The 18286-nt window shown below is 39.3% G+C and overlaps 2 protein-coding genes across 3 annotated transcripts in view; both read right to left on the bottom strand.

Moving 5' to 3' along the window:
- Positions 1-7976, bottom strand: part of RPH3AL (rabphilin 3A like (without C2 domains)) — a 259447-nt gene extending 251471 nt beyond the window's left edge. Inside the window, exon 1 of the mRNA XM_079130960.1 lies at positions 7965-7976. The gene's annotated coding sequence lies outside the window, so the exon portion shown is untranslated. The remainder of the gene's footprint in view (positions 1-7964) is intronic.
- VPS53 (VPS53 subunit of GARP complex) overlaps positions 1-18286 on the bottom strand; it is a 138673-nt gene that overhangs the window by 28468 nt on the left and 91919 nt on the right. For both annotated transcript variants that reach the window (XM_079130805.1, XM_079130804.1), the window contains exons 16-17: positions 12935-13017; positions 11618-11696 (exon numbers count right to left, since the gene is read on the bottom strand). In XM_079130805.1, coding sequence (XP_078986931.1) covers positions 11618-11696; positions 12935-13017 — 162 coding nt within the window. The remainder of the gene's footprint in view (positions 1-11617; positions 11697-12934; positions 13018-18286) is intronic.

Raw genomic sequence — 18286 nt, forward strand, 5'->3', positions numbered from 1 at the left:
AACACCGCAAAAAAAAAAAAAAAAAAAAAAAAAAAAAAAAGTACTGAAGATGCAAGGAAACTAAGATAGTACCAGTTTAAGCTTCCAGGACCCCATATTTAACTACCGGGAGAGAATGTGGAGCCCAAAACATCTCCAGGGTTCAGTTTCTGCTGCCTTTAGTGCGTGGTCCATGCTGATGCTTCCCAAGGAAGATAATCACTATTCTCAGAGAGCCCACTGTAGCAGAGTTCTGATTAATCCACTGATCAGATGACACTCCAAAACTAGCTTACTATGGATCTTGTTTTTTTCTATTACTATATAAAGCTTGGAAAGAGATCTCCTGAGAAATTAATTTCCTCAGTTGAAAATTTAAATTCCCACCTATTAATTTTGATCACTAAATTAGAGATATAAAGAGCACAGTCTCAGACATCTGGACTCTGTGAACATTTCAGGCAACTGGGGTCTATACTGTGGTTTAGGCTGCTGAGCTGTGGGCTCCAAGCCAGGGATTTTACTCAGGCGCACGTGCATACACTCACTCTTTAACTCTTGTATGGACTACTTTTACTCTGACAACAAACATTTGTGATATTTATATGTACCTTCTGGGTGCACAGCACTGGACCAAGCACTGTGTGGGGAACAAAGAAGGGAAGGAATATTTATGACCACTTACTATCTTCCAGACACAGAGACAGACAGTTTCTCATGAACTTACTGCTTACAATGATGCAGCGAAGTGGGTATTGTTATTCCTGCTCTAGAGGTGGTAAAACAGGAGGGTGGATATCCAGGACTTATCAAATGAGGCACAGCCGGTCAGTAGCACTGAGGTCTAGACACTAGTTCATGAACCCCAAAGTCCATGTTCTTTCCATTTTGTGGTGTTACTCTCCAAAAGAATAGCTACCACCCTACATGAACCTGATATTAGCTGGGGGCACTGAGACGAGCAAAATCTGCATGTAGAATGAGGGTGTAGAAGGATGGTGTAGACTTGCAGATGAGAATCATGGTGATGGTCATGCAGAGGAGGAGGGGGGAATGGCTTGTTTCCCCTTTTTGCTCAGAGATACATGTTCCCTAACTCCCAGGGGAAAAATCAAGATGATCCTGAAGAGAAAGTGAAGTAACGAAGGGTGTAAGAAGATGTATATGTGTTCTGTCTGTATATATTTCCATTCATTTCTGGGTCAATAGGAAGGAGATTTCATATAACCTTCGTAAAAGCAATTTGAAAATATCTATAAAAAATTTTAGCATTCACATAAGCTTTGATCTCTGCAATTCCCTTCAGGGCAATTAATCTGAAGTTATTAGTTATGAATATTCAGAAAAGAAAATATACATATGCATGAGGCTGATCACCACTGGACTACAAATGTGAAAACCTGGAAATAAAAAGCCATGAAGAGCAAATGGATTAAATACATTTTTGTTTTCGTTTTTATTTTTAGTTTTTGCATAATGGGCCTCAGGGGATGGAATTTAGGGTCTCATGCCTGGTAGCAGCCCCAGATCAAACACATTTTAAGGGCAACAGCAGATTATAGTATTTAGGATGAAGATACACAGAATCAGACAGTATGAGTTTTAACACTATTGATACAATCTTCTAAGTGTGTGACTTGAGCAAGTTACCTAACTTCTCTAAGCCTCAGTTTTCTCATCTATAAAATTTGAATGATGATAATATTTATAATCAATTATTAAAAAATAATCCACAGAAAGCTGTTAACACCATGCCTCCCACATATTAATTCCATGGTAAATGTTAGGTACTTTTATGATATTAACAATAAATATTTTGTACTGTGGAATACTATGCAGCCACTGAAAATATAGCTCTGGATTAAATGATATAGAAAACTATTAAAACCTGTTAACAGAGAAAAACAGGTTACAAAGCAGTGTGTAAAGTATGAACTTATTTTTATTTTTAAATGTCTGCATAAAACAAAAGACTGAAAAATATATCTGTCAATTGGAATTATAGGTGATTTTAGAAAACAACGACAGAAAGAAACTGAATAAATTAAATTTCCTTACAGTCTGACATGAAATTTGCATTAGGTTTACAATACAAATACAATATTTTTCAAAATATCTATACTTTCTATAATGAAGGTGATTTGCTTTTACCATAGTAAAAATATTTTTTATGAAAAAAGAAAGATGTGTCTGGATTACAAGTTGAAAGTGAATGTGAAGATTCCTTAACCGTGGTGCTCTGTGGGCCTTCTGAAACAGAGCTGCATTTTAATGACTGAGGAAAATGAGAACAGATTTCAGGACTGTTCTAGCTATTTCAAAATGTCTATGGGGGATAGTAATGCAGCTTCCTAAATATTAGTACACATTCACAATCCTGAAACCTAATACAAATTACATGTCAGACTGTAAGGAAATTAAATTTATTCAGTTTCTTTCTGTTGTTGTTGTTTTCTAAAATTACCATTAATGGGAAAAAGCTGAGTGGGTCTGATTTTGGACAGAGATTTAGATTCTTTCAACCTAGTGAGAAGCCCTAGTAAAAAGAATATGGCAAGGAGGGAACTGTTAAGGAGGTTATAGCTTTTAAAAAATCCTACTTATTAGGGTTATATCTGGACATATTAATCCCTAAGACTTTGTAGAATTTATATCTAAAAGACCAAACTCTGTATATTTCCCCACAACACTCCAAGAATCACACCACCTTCTCAAGAATCAGGACACTTGGCTTTATTTCTGGCTTCACTACTAAATCTGTATGATGTGGCATAATGTGGGAAAGAGAAAGAGAGAAATAAAGAAGAAACATATGAGAAAGACAGACATATGAGAAGGACAGTTCATTAATTTTCAGGGGAAATACACAAAGTCAGCAGGAATACTTGCATTAGTTACTCAACACATTTTCTCCCCTGTTGAAAGTCATGGCATCTGTAATGGTTAATCTGAACTGTCAACTTGATTGGCTTAAGAGATGCCAATGATTAAGAGGCTTCTGGGTATGTCAATGAGAGTGGTCTAGGAATGATTGGCATGTGGGATAGCGAACTGAAATGAAGACCCTCCCTAAGAGAGGGCAGCACTGTCCATGGTGGCTTGGATGGAATAAAAGTTGGAAGAAAAAGGAAGCAGCAGCAGATGCAAGCTTGATTCTTCTTGAACAGGTTTTTGATTGCTCCTGCAACTGCTTGAGGATATCAGATTCTTACTTCTTCACTCTTCCAAAGAGGACTCTGCCAATAATTCTCCAGGGAATTTCTAGAAGCCTTTGGTCTTGGACTGGGTTTACACTGTTGATCCTTCTTGTTCTGAAGCTTCTGCTTCTTGGACTGCACAGCTACTGGTTCCTCTAGCTCTTCAGCCTGCAGACAGCCATTGTGGACTATCCAGCTTCTGGTCGTGTAAGTCAATCTAATAAATCCCCCTTTTATAATCATTCTTTCTGTTGATTCTGTCCTTTAGAGAACCCTGACTAATACAGCATCCAACCAAGAAAAGCTAAAGACTGACATCTAACATGATCACTGTGAACACCTAGAGAACTCATAATCAAGAATGTATGAATTCTTGTGTGAAGTTAGTAGTACCGGGTACAGGCTGTCTTACCACTCTTCCACTTTAGGCAATTTATATAAGCTGATTTTTCAAAGGTTGCCACATTTGCCAGAAGGACTCACTCTCACTGTGTGTGCAAGGCATGGGACAATCCTGCATGAAAAGACATGTGTTTGAATCCTCGCTCTGCTAACTGAGAGATCTTGGATAAATGACTTAATTTCTCTGTGTTTCAGTATCCTCTGTGAAAGGGGGAAATAACATAGCTACCTTATAAGTTTATTGATAGAATTAAATAACATAATGCACTTGGGTGTCTGCTTCCTGGTAAGTGCTCAACAAAGAGCAATTTATCTCATAAAGCTCATCTAAGGAAATAATATGCAGTATGGGAAAGGTAAGTTTCATATAACTTATCAGGGACACTACTGTGCTCTCAAAGTTAGCATCAGAGGAACCACCAAACTTTTACCGTATCTTGCTTCTTGTACTTGGTCTTAGCCTGTTTAAGGCTGCTTGCTCCTCCAAATGTTTTCTGCCGAACTTGGCCACTCTGAAATTTTCTCTCCTTGTCTAGTAGCAGGGAGCTGGCCCTCACCCACAGGAGCTAATGAGCATTCCTAATTCTGACCTTCAATCAGCTCTGGGAAGTCACTTGCTGAAGATGCTATGCTACTTAAGTACACTGAGGAGTATCACATCACCCTCAGCAGCACTTGCTATGTGCCTAAAGATTTCAAGGAGTTTATGACAAAGACATATCTACAGTCCACTTTACTGGCTCCATCCATCTCAATCTGTTCAGTAGTTACCTGTCTCACTTTGTCACTATTCTTTGTTCAAATGGGTGTCCCTCGTCCTGAAGACAGGAAAAAGTTATTCAGAGAATGCTACTATAAAGCAAATACTGTGCTATGCCATGGACATACAAAAAGGAATAAAACTCAGCCTTCAAGTTGTTCAAAGTTTAATAGCAAAGAGAGATATGGAAATAATTATATAACAGAGAGGTAGTGTAAGGATTGGTGGTATCTTGAGGGTGAAAGAGGAATGTTCTCGGTGTGACAAGAAAAGGTGATATTGCAAGAGACCAGGATATACCAAAACAATGTTGAAAAAGAACAAAGTTGGAGGGTTCACTGTTTATGATTTCAAAGATTACTACAAGGCAATAATCAAAACAGTATGGTACTGGCATAAGGACAAACATATTAATAAATGGAATAGAACTGAGGGTCAAGAGAAAAACCCCCACAATTATGGTTAGCTGATTTTTAGCTGATTTTGGGTCAAGTCCATTCAATGAGGGAAGAATCCTCTCTTGAGCAAATGGTACTGGGAAAGCTGGATATCCACATATAAAAGAATAAAGTTGAACCCTTACATCACATGATATAAAAAATTAACTCGAAACAGATTGAAAACCTAAATGTAAGAGCTAAAACTATAAATTCTTAGACAAAAACATCAGGTAAATATTTGTGATTTTGGATTAGGTGGTATACACTGGCAATTCAAACTACTCAGGAAGCTAAGACAGAATGATCACGAGTTTGAGGTAGACCAGGCAACTTAGACACTGTCTCAAAATAAAAAAAATAAAAGGGATGAGGCTATAGCACAGTGGTAGAACACTTGCTTAGCATGCCCAAGGCCCTGGGTTGAAATGCCAACACCTCAAAAAAATAAATAAAGACTTCAGCAACATAAAGGGACATTAAAACAAAAACAAAGACAACACACAGAAATGGGAGGAAATATTTACAAATCAAATATCTGCTAAAGGGTCTAACAGCCAGATTATAAAAAGAAATTTTACAACTCAACAACAGAAAGAAGACTCAATTTTACAATGGGAAAAAGATTTAACTGACATTTCTTCAAAAAGGATACGCAAATTGCCAATAAGCATATGTAAAGATGTTTACTGTTTTTAGTTGTCAGAGAAATGCAAACTGAAAACAAAATGAGGTATCTCATCACACTCACAAAGAATGGCCAAAATTAAAAAACAAAAAAGGAAAATAAATGTTGCCAAAGATGTGGAAATATTAGAATCCCCATACTTTGCTTATGGGTAGCCCAGCTTGGCAGGTCCTCAAAATGTTAAATATAAAGTTATCAAATGACTCAGCAGTTCCACACCCAGGTATATACTTGAGAAAACTGAAGACATGTTCACACAAATGTTGATATCATTATTTAAAAATTAAAAATATGGAAATAATTCTAATGTCCATCCATTGATGAACAAACAAAATGTGGCATATTCACACAGTGGAATGTTATTTAGTCATAAAAAGGAACAAAGCAGGGGCTGGGGGCAGCTCAATGGTACAGTGTTTGCTTAGTATATGCAAGGTTTGATCGTCAGCACTTAAAAAAAGAAAGGAATGCAGTACTGATACATGCTATGTCAGATCACACTATGCTAAGTGAAATAAGCCAAGCACAAAAACTACCTATTCTATGATCCTGTTTATGTAAAAATGTTCATATAGGCAAATCTACAGAGACAAAGTAGGAGAATGGGGAGTGACTGCTACTGAGTATGAGGCTTCTTGCGGAGATGAAGATGTCCTGGAGTTAGATGTTGAGGCTGCTTGACTTCGTAAATGTACTAAAATTTTATAGTTGAAATGGAGCGAGTCCTGTGTTATGTGAATTATATCTCAATTTAAAAAAAAGGGGAAAGATATTAAAACTATATCATAAAGGATATGCTGCTGGGTGCAGTGGCGCATGCCTTTAATTCTAGTGGCTCAGGAAGCTGAGGCAGAAGGATCACAAGTTCGAGGCCAGCTTCAGCAATGGCGAGGTGCTAAGTAACTCAGTGAGACCCTGTCTCTAAATGAAATACAAAATAGGGCTGGAGATGTGGCTCAGTGGTTGAGTGCTCCTGAGTTCAATCCCTGGTACCACAAAATAAACAAAATTTAAAAAATAAAGGATATGCTTATTGGGTAGACAACAGTAGGAAAGAATTTTTAAAAAAAATTTTTTTTTAGTTGTCACTGGATCTTTAATTAATTAATTAATTAATTTTTAAATATTTTTTGTTGTAGGTAGATATAATACCTTCATTTTATTTTTATGTGGTGCTGAGGATTGAACCCAGGGCACCATGCATGCTAGGCAAGTGCGCCACCATTGAGGTGCAACCCCAGGCCTGGAAAAAGAATTTCAGGCAGAGAGAATAGAATGAGGAAAAAGGATGCAAGCCACGATAAAGCAATGTAATATTCAGCGAAGGGGGAATGACTCCTAGGCTAGAGACAGCAAACACACAGAGGAGGGGCGGAAACGGAGCTAAGGAGGTAGAGACAGGATGAACGATAAAAGCCCTATATGCCAACGAAGGAGGAGACCATGGCGAGACCTAATTGATTGCCGAACTTGTTCCATCTTGTCAAGAAAGCCTTCTTTCATCAACTCAGAATCATCTAACGACTACTCCATCTTGGCAAGCCCCACTCACATTTTCTCCCCACTTATAAAGGACATCTATTTATGTCACTGGGAGTTTTCTCCCCAGCAGAGTACACACACCTAGAGGGCAGCCTTGCTTCCAATCTTGAGTGTGCTAGTCCAAGAACGGTAGTCTGTGGAATTACTAAAATGGTTCATGAGATTGGCAATTTTAATAAAACTGAGTTTTCCTGACTTCACAGACCTTTGCTCACATTCTACCCTATTGGAAAGCCTTCCTCACCACAAATTCATTCAAATCCTTGCCCTCTCTTATTTCAAATGCCACTTGCTTACAAAGGTTTTTCTTGCCTGCCCACTTGGGTATGAACTCTTCCCTTCTTGAAATTTTGTACTTTCCTTACAGTACTGATTTCATCATGCCTTATACTGCAGTTTTTAGGACATTACTCTCAACACATCTCTTGTCCTACTGGAATCTACGCACCTTGGAATAACATCTACGCCTTCCCCGACTTCCTTGCAATTCCCAGCACTGTGCTAGGTACAGTCTGAGCTGAACTGTTCAACCTGCAGCAAGAATGATGGAATTGGAGACAGAAATTATCACTGTCACTAAAGTTTTTAAAAATCCTAGGGGAGATCCAAGATGGCGGACTAGAGGGAGGCTGTGTTCCTTGTCGCTCTGTAACTCCGGTTTTAAGCAGAGGATATCTATTTTTTGGTAAGGCAGTTTTTGCTGCTTATCGATCCCCTGCTGTTTACCCCATTTGTCTGCTGTGATGACCTGTAATCTGCCAGCATATCGACGCCTTCCTTGAGTGCAGATTGCTCACTGTCAGGCACCTATCATCTGCCATTTGCCTGCCTCTTGCCTGCCCATCACCTGCCTTACACCTATCCATCACCCAACACACGAGGTTCACCTCCCGATCATCTGACAACAGATAGCAAACTGATCGCCGACCGCCAGTGGAGCACCAGCTGCCTGCTGTTGCCTGGAAGTTCACTGTTACAGTGCCTGCAGGTTTGATTACACGTGGCTGCTGCCATTTTGAGACAACAGCCAGGCCCCGTAGGACTCCTGGCCGGACTAACTGAGCCCCGTCTCCAGGAGATCTCAGCCCCACCGATCACTCCCTGCCTCTGGGATCCTCACATCGACTGACTGCTCCCTGCCGCCAGGACCCCCAGACCAACTGACTGCGCCCTATCACCGGGACCCCAGACCGACTGATTGCAACCAGCCTCCAGGATCCCACAACCACACCAAACACACCCGACCTCCACGACCCCTGCCTGACCAACCGCATCCCGCCTCTAGGACCTCCTGCTGACCACGGCCACACCCTGAGCTGCAGCTCCCCATTTGCCAACATATTTGGAAGCCAGAGAGGCCATCTTGGATAATCCTGGAAGCCAGAGCTCCGATCTTTAGGTGGGGCAAAACCCATCCTGAGATGCCTGCTGGAGGCTTAAAGCTCATTGTCAGGTACCTCTCATGCATCAGGCTACTGAATTCTGGGAGGTTTCATTACTATATGACTGTTATACTGTAGATTTTCTTTTTTCTCCTTATTGAAAAAGTTTAAGTTTTTATTTCTTTACTTTTCTTGCTCTCTTTTCCTTTTGTTTACCTGTTCCCTCACAGTATCTTTCTCCCCTTTTTGCATGCTAACATCCAATTTCTTTTGATTACACTCTCACCCTTTCTATTATCTAGAACTTCTGTATATTCTTTTCTTATCCCATTAACAGCCACATTCTACATCCCTCTACATCCTCTTTGTCCTCCATTTGAAACTGCAGACCTTTATTGCAAATCTGTTTGTTTTACTGAAGATAATATTTGAACTCATTCTGTTTATTATGACAATTTTGTTATTGTCCTCATTGGGACTATTTGGTCTAGGACTGCATAGTGTCTGAATTGGGCACTGCTAATATTGATTTCCCCTTAAAGAAAGGGTTTTGGAAACCTATAGGGCCACTATAAGCCTATAGGGGGAAATCTGTAATACCCCAGATTTGCACTGCTAGAGGGGAAGATACATGAACAATATGAAAAAACAAGGGAAGAAAATGATCCAAACAAATCTAGATTCTATATTAATAGAATCCAATGACAGTATGTTAGAAGAAATGTCACAAAAGGACTTCAGATTATACATGATTAAGATGATTCGTGAAGCAAAGGATGAGATAAGAGAGCAAATGCAGGCAATGAATGATAATACCAATAAGCTGAAAGAGCAAGTGCAGGAAGCAAAAGATCATTTCAACAAAGAGACAGAGATTCTCAAAAAAAAAAAAAAAAAAACCAAACGGAAATCCTTGAAATGAAGGAAACAATAAACCAAATAAAAAATCCTAGCGGAAACTACATGAACTAGGATGCAGGCACAAATAGTGGAGAGTGTACGCTGAATCAATTTGTGACCACTTGGCATGTTTATTTTCATCACATGGATTTCATTTTGCTATAACTCCAGAAGATCAGACAAAAAGTAACAGCCTTGCAGCTGCTGTGTTCCCAAGTCTGTGGTTTTTCTATGATATAAACAAAAGATTCTGGAGGTATGGTCTGTGTTAATATTTGCTGGTGTGGGTCTGGATGGCCGGGTAGGAGGCATCTGGAGGGAAATCCACCTAATGAATTGACAGTTCATATAAGCAACACCTGGAGTGTTAACCCCCCTCCAAGTGTTACCTAAAAAAAAAAAAAAAAAAAAAAAAGCCCTAAACACTCTTCCTTTGGTAAATGTAAAAATTCTTTCACCAGCTGCATTCCAGGCTGAAGTATGTGGCAGTTCAGGAGTAATGGCAGCTGGAACCGATCTCATTCAGGATGTAGTGACCACTCACCAGCAGCCAGGGGATAACTGGAGCCTACAAGATGAATCCTCATAGTCATGTTCCTTTAAGGAAATGCATTAGCCTCAAATCTGCCTGCTCGGAGTGCTCTGCTTGTAAACACTGAGAATACTAGAAATACCTCTCAGTATCTGATTGGTGAAAGAATCAGCTTTTTGAACAGAAACTCTGTGACATCAGTTTTTTCACAACTTCCCACTTCACTTTTTTTTTTTTAAATAGAAAGCTAGAATTCACCTTCATTTTATTTCTTTTTTTAATGTGGTGCTGAGGATTGAACACAGTGCCTCACATGTGCTAGGCAAGCACTCTATCACTGAGCCACAAACTTCACTGAGCCCCCACTTTACTCTTTAAAACCTTTCTAAAGACCATGTTTTGCTTTTAGTTCCATTTTTGTTACTGCAAAGCAAAGATTCAGGCCAAATGTCTGCTTACAGAACCTTCTGACAAGACAGAAGGAACTAACACTGAGCACCTACTATATGAAAGGCACCAGCCCTGGAACCCTCTTCTTGTCTCACCCTCACAACTCTAGGAGGCAGACAGTCACATTTCACATACAGAGCAGGTAGCAGGCCCAGACAAGGTAAGTCCTTCACTCAGTGTCCTCAAAGGAAAAACTGGAAGAGTTAGATCTGTCTGACTCCAAAGTCCCGGTTCTTTCTATTGCCCTCTGCCACAACTCAGGATAATGAGTGCCAGGGAAGTTCTTCCTTCAGAATTTGTAAGACTGCTACAAGAGCCTATGACTCTGGAATAGGCATTGGCAAACTTTTTCTGCCAGTGGTTTAATAGTAAATATTTGGCTTTGTGGGCTCTATGGTCTCCATTGCAATTACTCAAGCTATGATAGCAGCACAAAAGCAGTCACACATCATTCATAAGTGAATGACTATGGCTATATTCCAAAAAAATTTCATTTACTAAAACAGGTAGTAGACCAGATTTGACCCACAGGCTATAGTTTGCCAACTTCTGCTCTACAAGGTTATAGTGAGCAGTTCTACATTATTTGAGCTTAAAAATCAATAAGGAATTATCTATTTTCAATTCAATCAAGAAACATGAGAGTTTTCTATACTCAAGACAATATGAGAGCCAAAGGGTGGCATAAGACATGATCCATACACTTAAGGAAAGTATATTCTTTGGGGAGGAAAAGGCGTAGATACATAAAAGCCAAAAATAAAATAATGAGCCAGCAGCTTTAGAAGCTGAGGATGAAGCTCAGTTGTTGAGCACCCCTGAATTCAATCCCTGGTACAAAAAAACACAAAAAACAAAAACATGAGATAGCATGTGCTAAGTGCCAAAGGAGGGCCAAGGACTGATTGATGGGTCAGCAGGATATTAGGAAATGAAGAATCCACAACTGGATTGAATAATCTTGTACCAGGGCTCAGAAAGAGTCAGAAAAACCTCTCAGTGGGCAAGAATGAAGAATGAGTCAGTATTGCTTAAGCACTTACAAAAATACCCATTCTGGTGAGACCACATTAAGGTTTTTAGGACAAGTCAGATGATAATCAAAGACAACACTGCTTTCATTCTCACCAAGCAATTTAGTTCCCTGTCTCATCCTCAAAGGACAAGCAATGGGTTAAGGTACAAGATAAAGTGAGCACTTTTGGGAACCCTGGGAGGTCTTTCCATTCTCCTCTCAGCTGACACTTTAAGCATTGAAGTGTCCGTAAGAAGTGGTAGGCAAGGGTCAGCAGAAACCCCCTTAGTCACTCTTGGAAGTCTGGTAATAAGCCAGTTCCTAAAACCTTACCTTGCTCATGGCAGTCAGGGCAGGATCACAGGCCGCATCTAGATCCTGAACCAGCAACTGAATACTGCTGGAGATGACACTGCAAATCAAATCTCTGGGTCAATACTTTTAAAAATCACTGCTTGAATGGCTGACACAGCTCCTTTCAAATGTTTTAGGCCCCTGTGTAAAATTTATTTTCATTTCCCAAAACTCAAGTTTTAAAGAATGACCATGGAGGAGCAGTTAGCTCTTCTTTGTTTGGACTCTTGGAGTCCACCCTCTACCCTCTCCTCAATACACACACACATATACGCAGGCAAACTCTCATACTGGTCTCATTTGGATGGGATGGATACCCAGTCAAGACCCAAACTTCTATAGCTAATCCCCCTAATTGTCATCTGTAAAACGCTCTACAAAAGTAACTGTTTCATAAAATTTTTAAGGTCAGAAAAAAAAAAAGAATTTTGATTTTTCCTCAATAAATGGTTGGGTAAAAGCTAAAGTTTGGTCCATCCCTTTCCCATTTAATGGCAGTGGAACAGGAACTGACAACAACAAAAATATTGGGAAGTCATACCAAGGACAGAAATATCTTAAGAAAGTTTTACTGTTTGAACTTCTTGGCTGTAGTTCACTCTTGGCCCCCCAAACACACACACACACACACACACACTCTCTCTCTCTCTCTCTCTCTCTCTCTCTCTTTTATGCTTTGTATTCTAAAACACAGGCTGGGGTTGTAGCTTAGTAGTAGAGCACTTTTCCAGCAAGTGTGAAGCCCTGCACTGCAAAAAAAAAAAGAAAAAAGACAGACAGATGGTCAGGTACAGAGGTTCATGCCCATGCCCACAGTGGTACAGGCTTACGTCCCAGTGTACTTGGGAGGCTGAGGCAAGAAGATGGTTTGGGCCCAGCTTGGGTAGCACAGCAAGACCTTGTCTCAAAATAAACAAACAAAAACCCCTAAAACACAGGAGGGACTGGCCTTCTGTGGATGCAGGTGGGGACAGAGGGAAGACCTGGAACTAGAACTTCCTGTAGGGATGGCCAAGGGAGAATTTCTTCTCTTGGGTTGTTTTGGACAGTGCAATGATAAACAGCCACCCTGTTAGCTAAAAGAACAACCGCATCTGAGGAGGCAGAATGGGAGGAAGTTGCCAATTCTGATACTTCTTTTTAATGGCTAACGGAGAATAGAATGGAATAATCACTATCCAACAGATGGCCTTGGAAGCCTTTTAGCTTTTATGGTGACTAGAGTTAACAACCTGACACATGCTGCCCCAAGAAGAAGAAAGGACAGGCCTTGAGCAACATGTGTAGGGTACATACGTGCTGAACGTGTCCATTTCTCCTGTGAGATTGATTCGTTCGGTCAGACTTACATCAACTTTTTCTTTGAGTTTTTCTTCTAACTGTTAGAAAAAGAGAAGCAGAAATATATTTAATAATTATCAAAGAAGTACCATAATAACAATATGGATCTGGTACAATCTAAACACTTTCAATGTGACTAGGTTAATTCTCTCAACCCTGTAAGGAAGGATCTATTATCCTCTTCTTCCAGGTGAGAAAATAAGAGTGGCCTACCCCAGACAGTAAGTGGTAGGGCCAGCACTATATCTGTTTTTTATGATACACCAAAAATTCATAGTTAATTTTGAAAAGACCCTGATTTTAAGATATTCCCTGCCTCATGAACTTCAGACTTGCCCATCAACGCTGGAAACCTTTGCTGGTGAGGGGCAGTAAAATCATTACTGAACATTACTATAGGCCAACCATCTTGCTGAGGTGCTGGAGACACAATGGTAAACCAAAGGAACACGTCAGCCTATGGTCTAGAACAGAAACATACGCTTCTAGCACTTCAAAGAAAAAAATATGATTGACCAGGAATTATTAATATCCCTGGGAATTGATTCATCTAGCAACCCTAATCCTATCACAGGCTAAGAATGTTTTGTGTTAATTAAAAATTTTTTTTTCTTATTTGTAAATGAACAAATATCTTTGTTTTATTTATTTATTTTTATGTGGTGCTAAGGATTGAACCCAGTGCCTCACATGTGCTAGGCAAGCGCTAGCCCCAGCCCCAGCCCTTGTGTTAAATTTAAAAATGCTCTTGGAATCCAGGCACAATAGTGCGTGCCTGTGATCTCAGTGGCTCAGGAGGCTGAGGCAGGAGGCTCACAGGATCAAGCCCAGCTTCAGTATCTTAAGGAGGCCCTAAAAGGACTGGGGATGTAGCTTAGTGATAAAGTGCCCCTGGGTTCAATTCCCAGTACCAAAATAAATAAATAAATAATAAGTAGATACATGTTTAAAAAATGCTTTTAGAGATGTGTAAATTAGTGTAATCTTTTTTTTTTTTAACCAGGACTTGAACCCACAGGCAATTAACTACTGAGCCATATCCCTAGCCCTTTTTTAAAATTTTGAGACAGGGTCTCACTAGGTTGCTTAGGGTCTTGCTAAATTGCTGAGGCTGACTTTGAACTTGCAATCCTCCTGCCTCAGCATCCCCAGCCGCTGGGATTACAGGTGTACACCACCATACTTGGCGAATGTAAAATTTTTGGAAAGTCATTAATTTAAAAAGCAAAACTTTAAATACATGAAGTCCCTAATCTGGTAATTTTCCATCTAGAAATGTATTTTAATGGAATAATGAAAATAATGTACAGAGATATGCAAGCACTTCTTGCAGCATTCATTAATTAAACCAACAATTATCAAAAGCCTATTTTGTGCCAGGCTAACAAAGTAAGAGAGTTATTCAGTAAACAAAACAGGTAAGATCCTGTTCTCATAAAGCTCACATTCTACTGTTGGTTTATGTTATTGAAAACGTGGAAACCATCTACATGTACATCTACAAGGGACTGCTGAAACAAATGAGGGCACAGGCTTATCATAATTAAAATCTTCAGTATCCTTCCTATTACACTGAAAATAAAATTCAAACTTCCAACCATGATTTGCATGGCGTCCAGCTCTCTGGCCCCACCTTGTCTGCTAGCCTCCAGTTGCCCTGGCCTCCGAGATCTGTGGGACATACAGGGCTTCTCCCTCAGGACCTTTATACTCCACACTCCACTTCCTCTCCCAAAGTACTTCCTGCTCACCCCTCCTAACAGCTCCACTGCTGTGTTGCGCTCCCACCTCCCAACCCTTCTAAGCTCCGCACTTGGCAGTCTCCTCCCCAACCCTCTGGGAGAGATCCTCCATGACCACCCTCCTTCCTAGGTGACTCTCTTCCTCCATCCAGCACTGCAGTGTTTGTTTTCTCCCTAACACTGATCACAAAATGGAAGTTGACTCTTGGCTTACTTATTGTTGGTCACCCCACCCCCAATTAGTTCTGTTCCCTGGAAGAAAGAAACTTGTCTACCCTGTTCACCATCCTTAATTAACACCAGATGTAGTGCCTGGGACATAATAAGTGCTTAATAAATATCTCTAGAAAGAATGAAAGAATAAATGGAACACTGTATGCCATTGTTAAAAAAGCTGAGGTAATACTGACATGGAGACATGTCTGTGATTTAAACACAAAACAATGTGGCCTTGTTGTAGAATAGCATGTAGAGTATGGCCCCATTTTTATTTAAAAAGATACAACAAAAATGTTTGAAAGGATACACACTAGTTAAATAGATAACAGTGGTTGTTTTGAGGGGTGAGATTATGGAGAAATTTCATCCCATATGTATATGATTTTATAATATTTGAAACTTTTTGAGTATATATTGCTTTAAAGATCTATTTAATAGGGAATATTGCAAACATTTACAAAATACATAGAACAGTATAATGCACCAAAGTGCCTATCAGCCAGTATCACCAGATTTTACCACATGGCCAGTCTCATTTTGTTTACATGCTTACTTACTCCCCCATCCCTTGATTTCTTTTTAAGCAAATCTTAGACATTCTGTCATTTCATCTATAAGTATTACAATATGTATCTCTATAAAAGACAAGGATTCTTGGCAAAAAAAAAAACCACAAAAAAACCTTTAATATCAAACACCACATATCACCTGGTGTGGTGGTGCACATCTGTAATTCTTGGGAGGCTGAGGCAGGAGGATTGCAAGTTTGAGGACAACTTTGGCAACTCAGTGAGACTCTGTCTCAAAATGAAAAATAAAAAGGGCGGGGAGGTGGCTCAGTGTTTAAGCACCCCTGCCATTGGGTTTAATACCCAGTACCACAAAAACAAAACAAAACAAAACAAAACAAAACAAAACAAAACAAAACACTCCGCATATGTAGGCAGTGCTCATACTTCTCTCATTGTTGAAACATTTTAAAAATACCTTGTTGGAATCAGTATCTAATTAAGGTCGTATGTGGCAATTGACTTATATAACCCTTTTAAAAATGAAATATAGTCAACATAAAAAAATTGCATACATCTTTTGTGTTTAATTGGATGCATTCTGATGATTATATATTCCTTGGTAGTCATTCCCCCACAGTTACTTTATGATCCTTTGCCCCTTTCTAGTAAATCCTACCTCACCCCACTCCATAACCTTAAATCCATCAGCACAGATTAGTTTTACCTAATTCTGAAACATGTAATAAGTGGAATCATACAGCATGCACTCTCTGATGTTTAGCTTCTTTGGTCTTACATAATGTTTTTGAGTCATGATTGTTGGGTATATCAGCAGTTCATCCATTTTATGGTCAAGTAGTAGCTCATTATATGGCCATGACATTGACATTTAACAGCCCATTAAATGTCCTGTTGAGGGACATTTAGATTGCTTCTAATTTCGAGCCATTATGAATGCAGCTACCGTAAATACCCTTGTAGGTACCTTTTTATGGTTATGTTTTCATTTACCTTGGGTAAATAGCTGGGACTGGAAATGCTAGGTCATAATGTTTCCTAAGACACTGCCAAACTGCTTTTTAAAATGGCTGTATATCCCAGGGACCGATTTTTTTCCCCCAGCATAGTAAGTCATATGTATGGGACAGTGGAGCAGCTGATAATTAGGGATTTTGTCAATGTGTGTTTTGGAGAGTGAAACATTCACAACTGACTATTATCCAGCAGGACCTGTTACTCAGGAGTGTGATGAGTGGCAGGCAAGGTATGATAGTGCATGAACTTAAGTTTTCAATCTGAGACCTTAGGGAAAAAAAATAAAATGACTATACATATTCTTTTATATTCCAGTTATGAGAATTCCAGTTGTTCCACATTGTTGTCAATATTGACATTGTCAGTCTTTTTGACTTTTTAGCCATTCTAATAGCTATTTTCCCAGTTTTAATTTTGCACTTTCCTACTAGTTAATGATGATGAACACATTTTCCTTTGCTTATTTTACATTTACATATCTTCTTTCATAAAATGTCTATTCAAGTCTTCTGCCCATTTAAATTGGTTGCTTGCCTTTTTGTTGGTGATATTACATGTTCTTTATGTATTCTGTTTTTCCAAATTTGTGGCTTGTCTATTTTCTTAATGGAGTCCTTTGATAAGCAGAAAACTTTAATTTGATGATGGCCAATTTATCCAAAAATTTCCCTTTTCTGGTTAGTATTCTGATCAAGGAGTCTTTGTCTACCCAAGGTTGTGAAGATCTTTTCCTGTTTTTCTTGTAGAAGCTTGGTGATTCTGAGCTTTACAGTTAATTCTATGATCTGTGTGTGTATGTGTGTGTTTTTCTCAAAATGGAACCCAGGGGTGTTCTACAACTAAGCTACATCCCCAGACCTTTTTATTTTAATTTTGTTTTACTTTTTATTTTTTGATTCATTATACACAAATGGGGTATAAATTTCATTTCTGTGGTTGTACACGATGTAGAGTCACACTGTTTATATAATCATACATGTACACAGGGTTATGATGTTTGTCTCATTCCATTATCTTTCCTTCCTCCCACTTCCCCATTTCCCTCTGCACTATCCAACAGTCCTCCATTCTTCCCTTACTGCCCCCAGCCCCCTTATATATCATCAGTCACTTATCAGAGAAAACATTTAGCCTTTGGTGTTTTGGGATTGGCTTATTTCACTTAGCATATTCTCCAACTCCATCTATTTACCTGCAAAGGCCATAACTTTATTCTTCTTTATGGCTGTGTAATATTTCACTGTGTATATATACCACAGTTTCTTTATCCATCTACTGAAGGGCACCTAGGTTGGCTCCACAATCTAGCTATTATGAATTGAGCCGCTATGAACACTGATGTGGCTGCGTCACTGTAGTATGCTGATTTTAAGTCCTTTGGGTATAAACCAAGGAGTGGGATAGCTGGGTCAAATGGTGGTCCCATTCCAAGTTTTCTGAGGACTCTTCATACTGCTTTCCAGAGTGGCTGCACCAGCAGTGTATGAGTGTGCCTTTTTCCCCACATCCTCGCCAACACCTATTGTTACTTATATTCTTGATATTAGCCATTCTAATTGGGTTGAGATGAAATCTTAGGATAGTTTTGATTTGCATTTCTCTAATTACTAGAGATGTTCATATATCTGTCGATTGCTTGTATATCTTCTTCCGTGAAGTGAAATAAGCCAATCCCCAAAAACCAAAGGCTGAATGTTTTCTCTGATAAGTGGATGCTGATACATAACAGGGGCGTGGGAGCAGAGAGGGTAAGGAAAGAATGAAGGAATGTTGGATTGTGTAGAAGGAAAAGGCGGGGG

Source organism: Sciurus vulgaris (assembly GCF_902686455.1).
Source record: "Sciurus vulgaris genome assembly, chromosome: 3".
Lineage (NCBI taxonomy): Eukaryota > Metazoa > Chordata > Mammalia > Rodentia > Sciuridae > Sciurus > Sciurus vulgaris.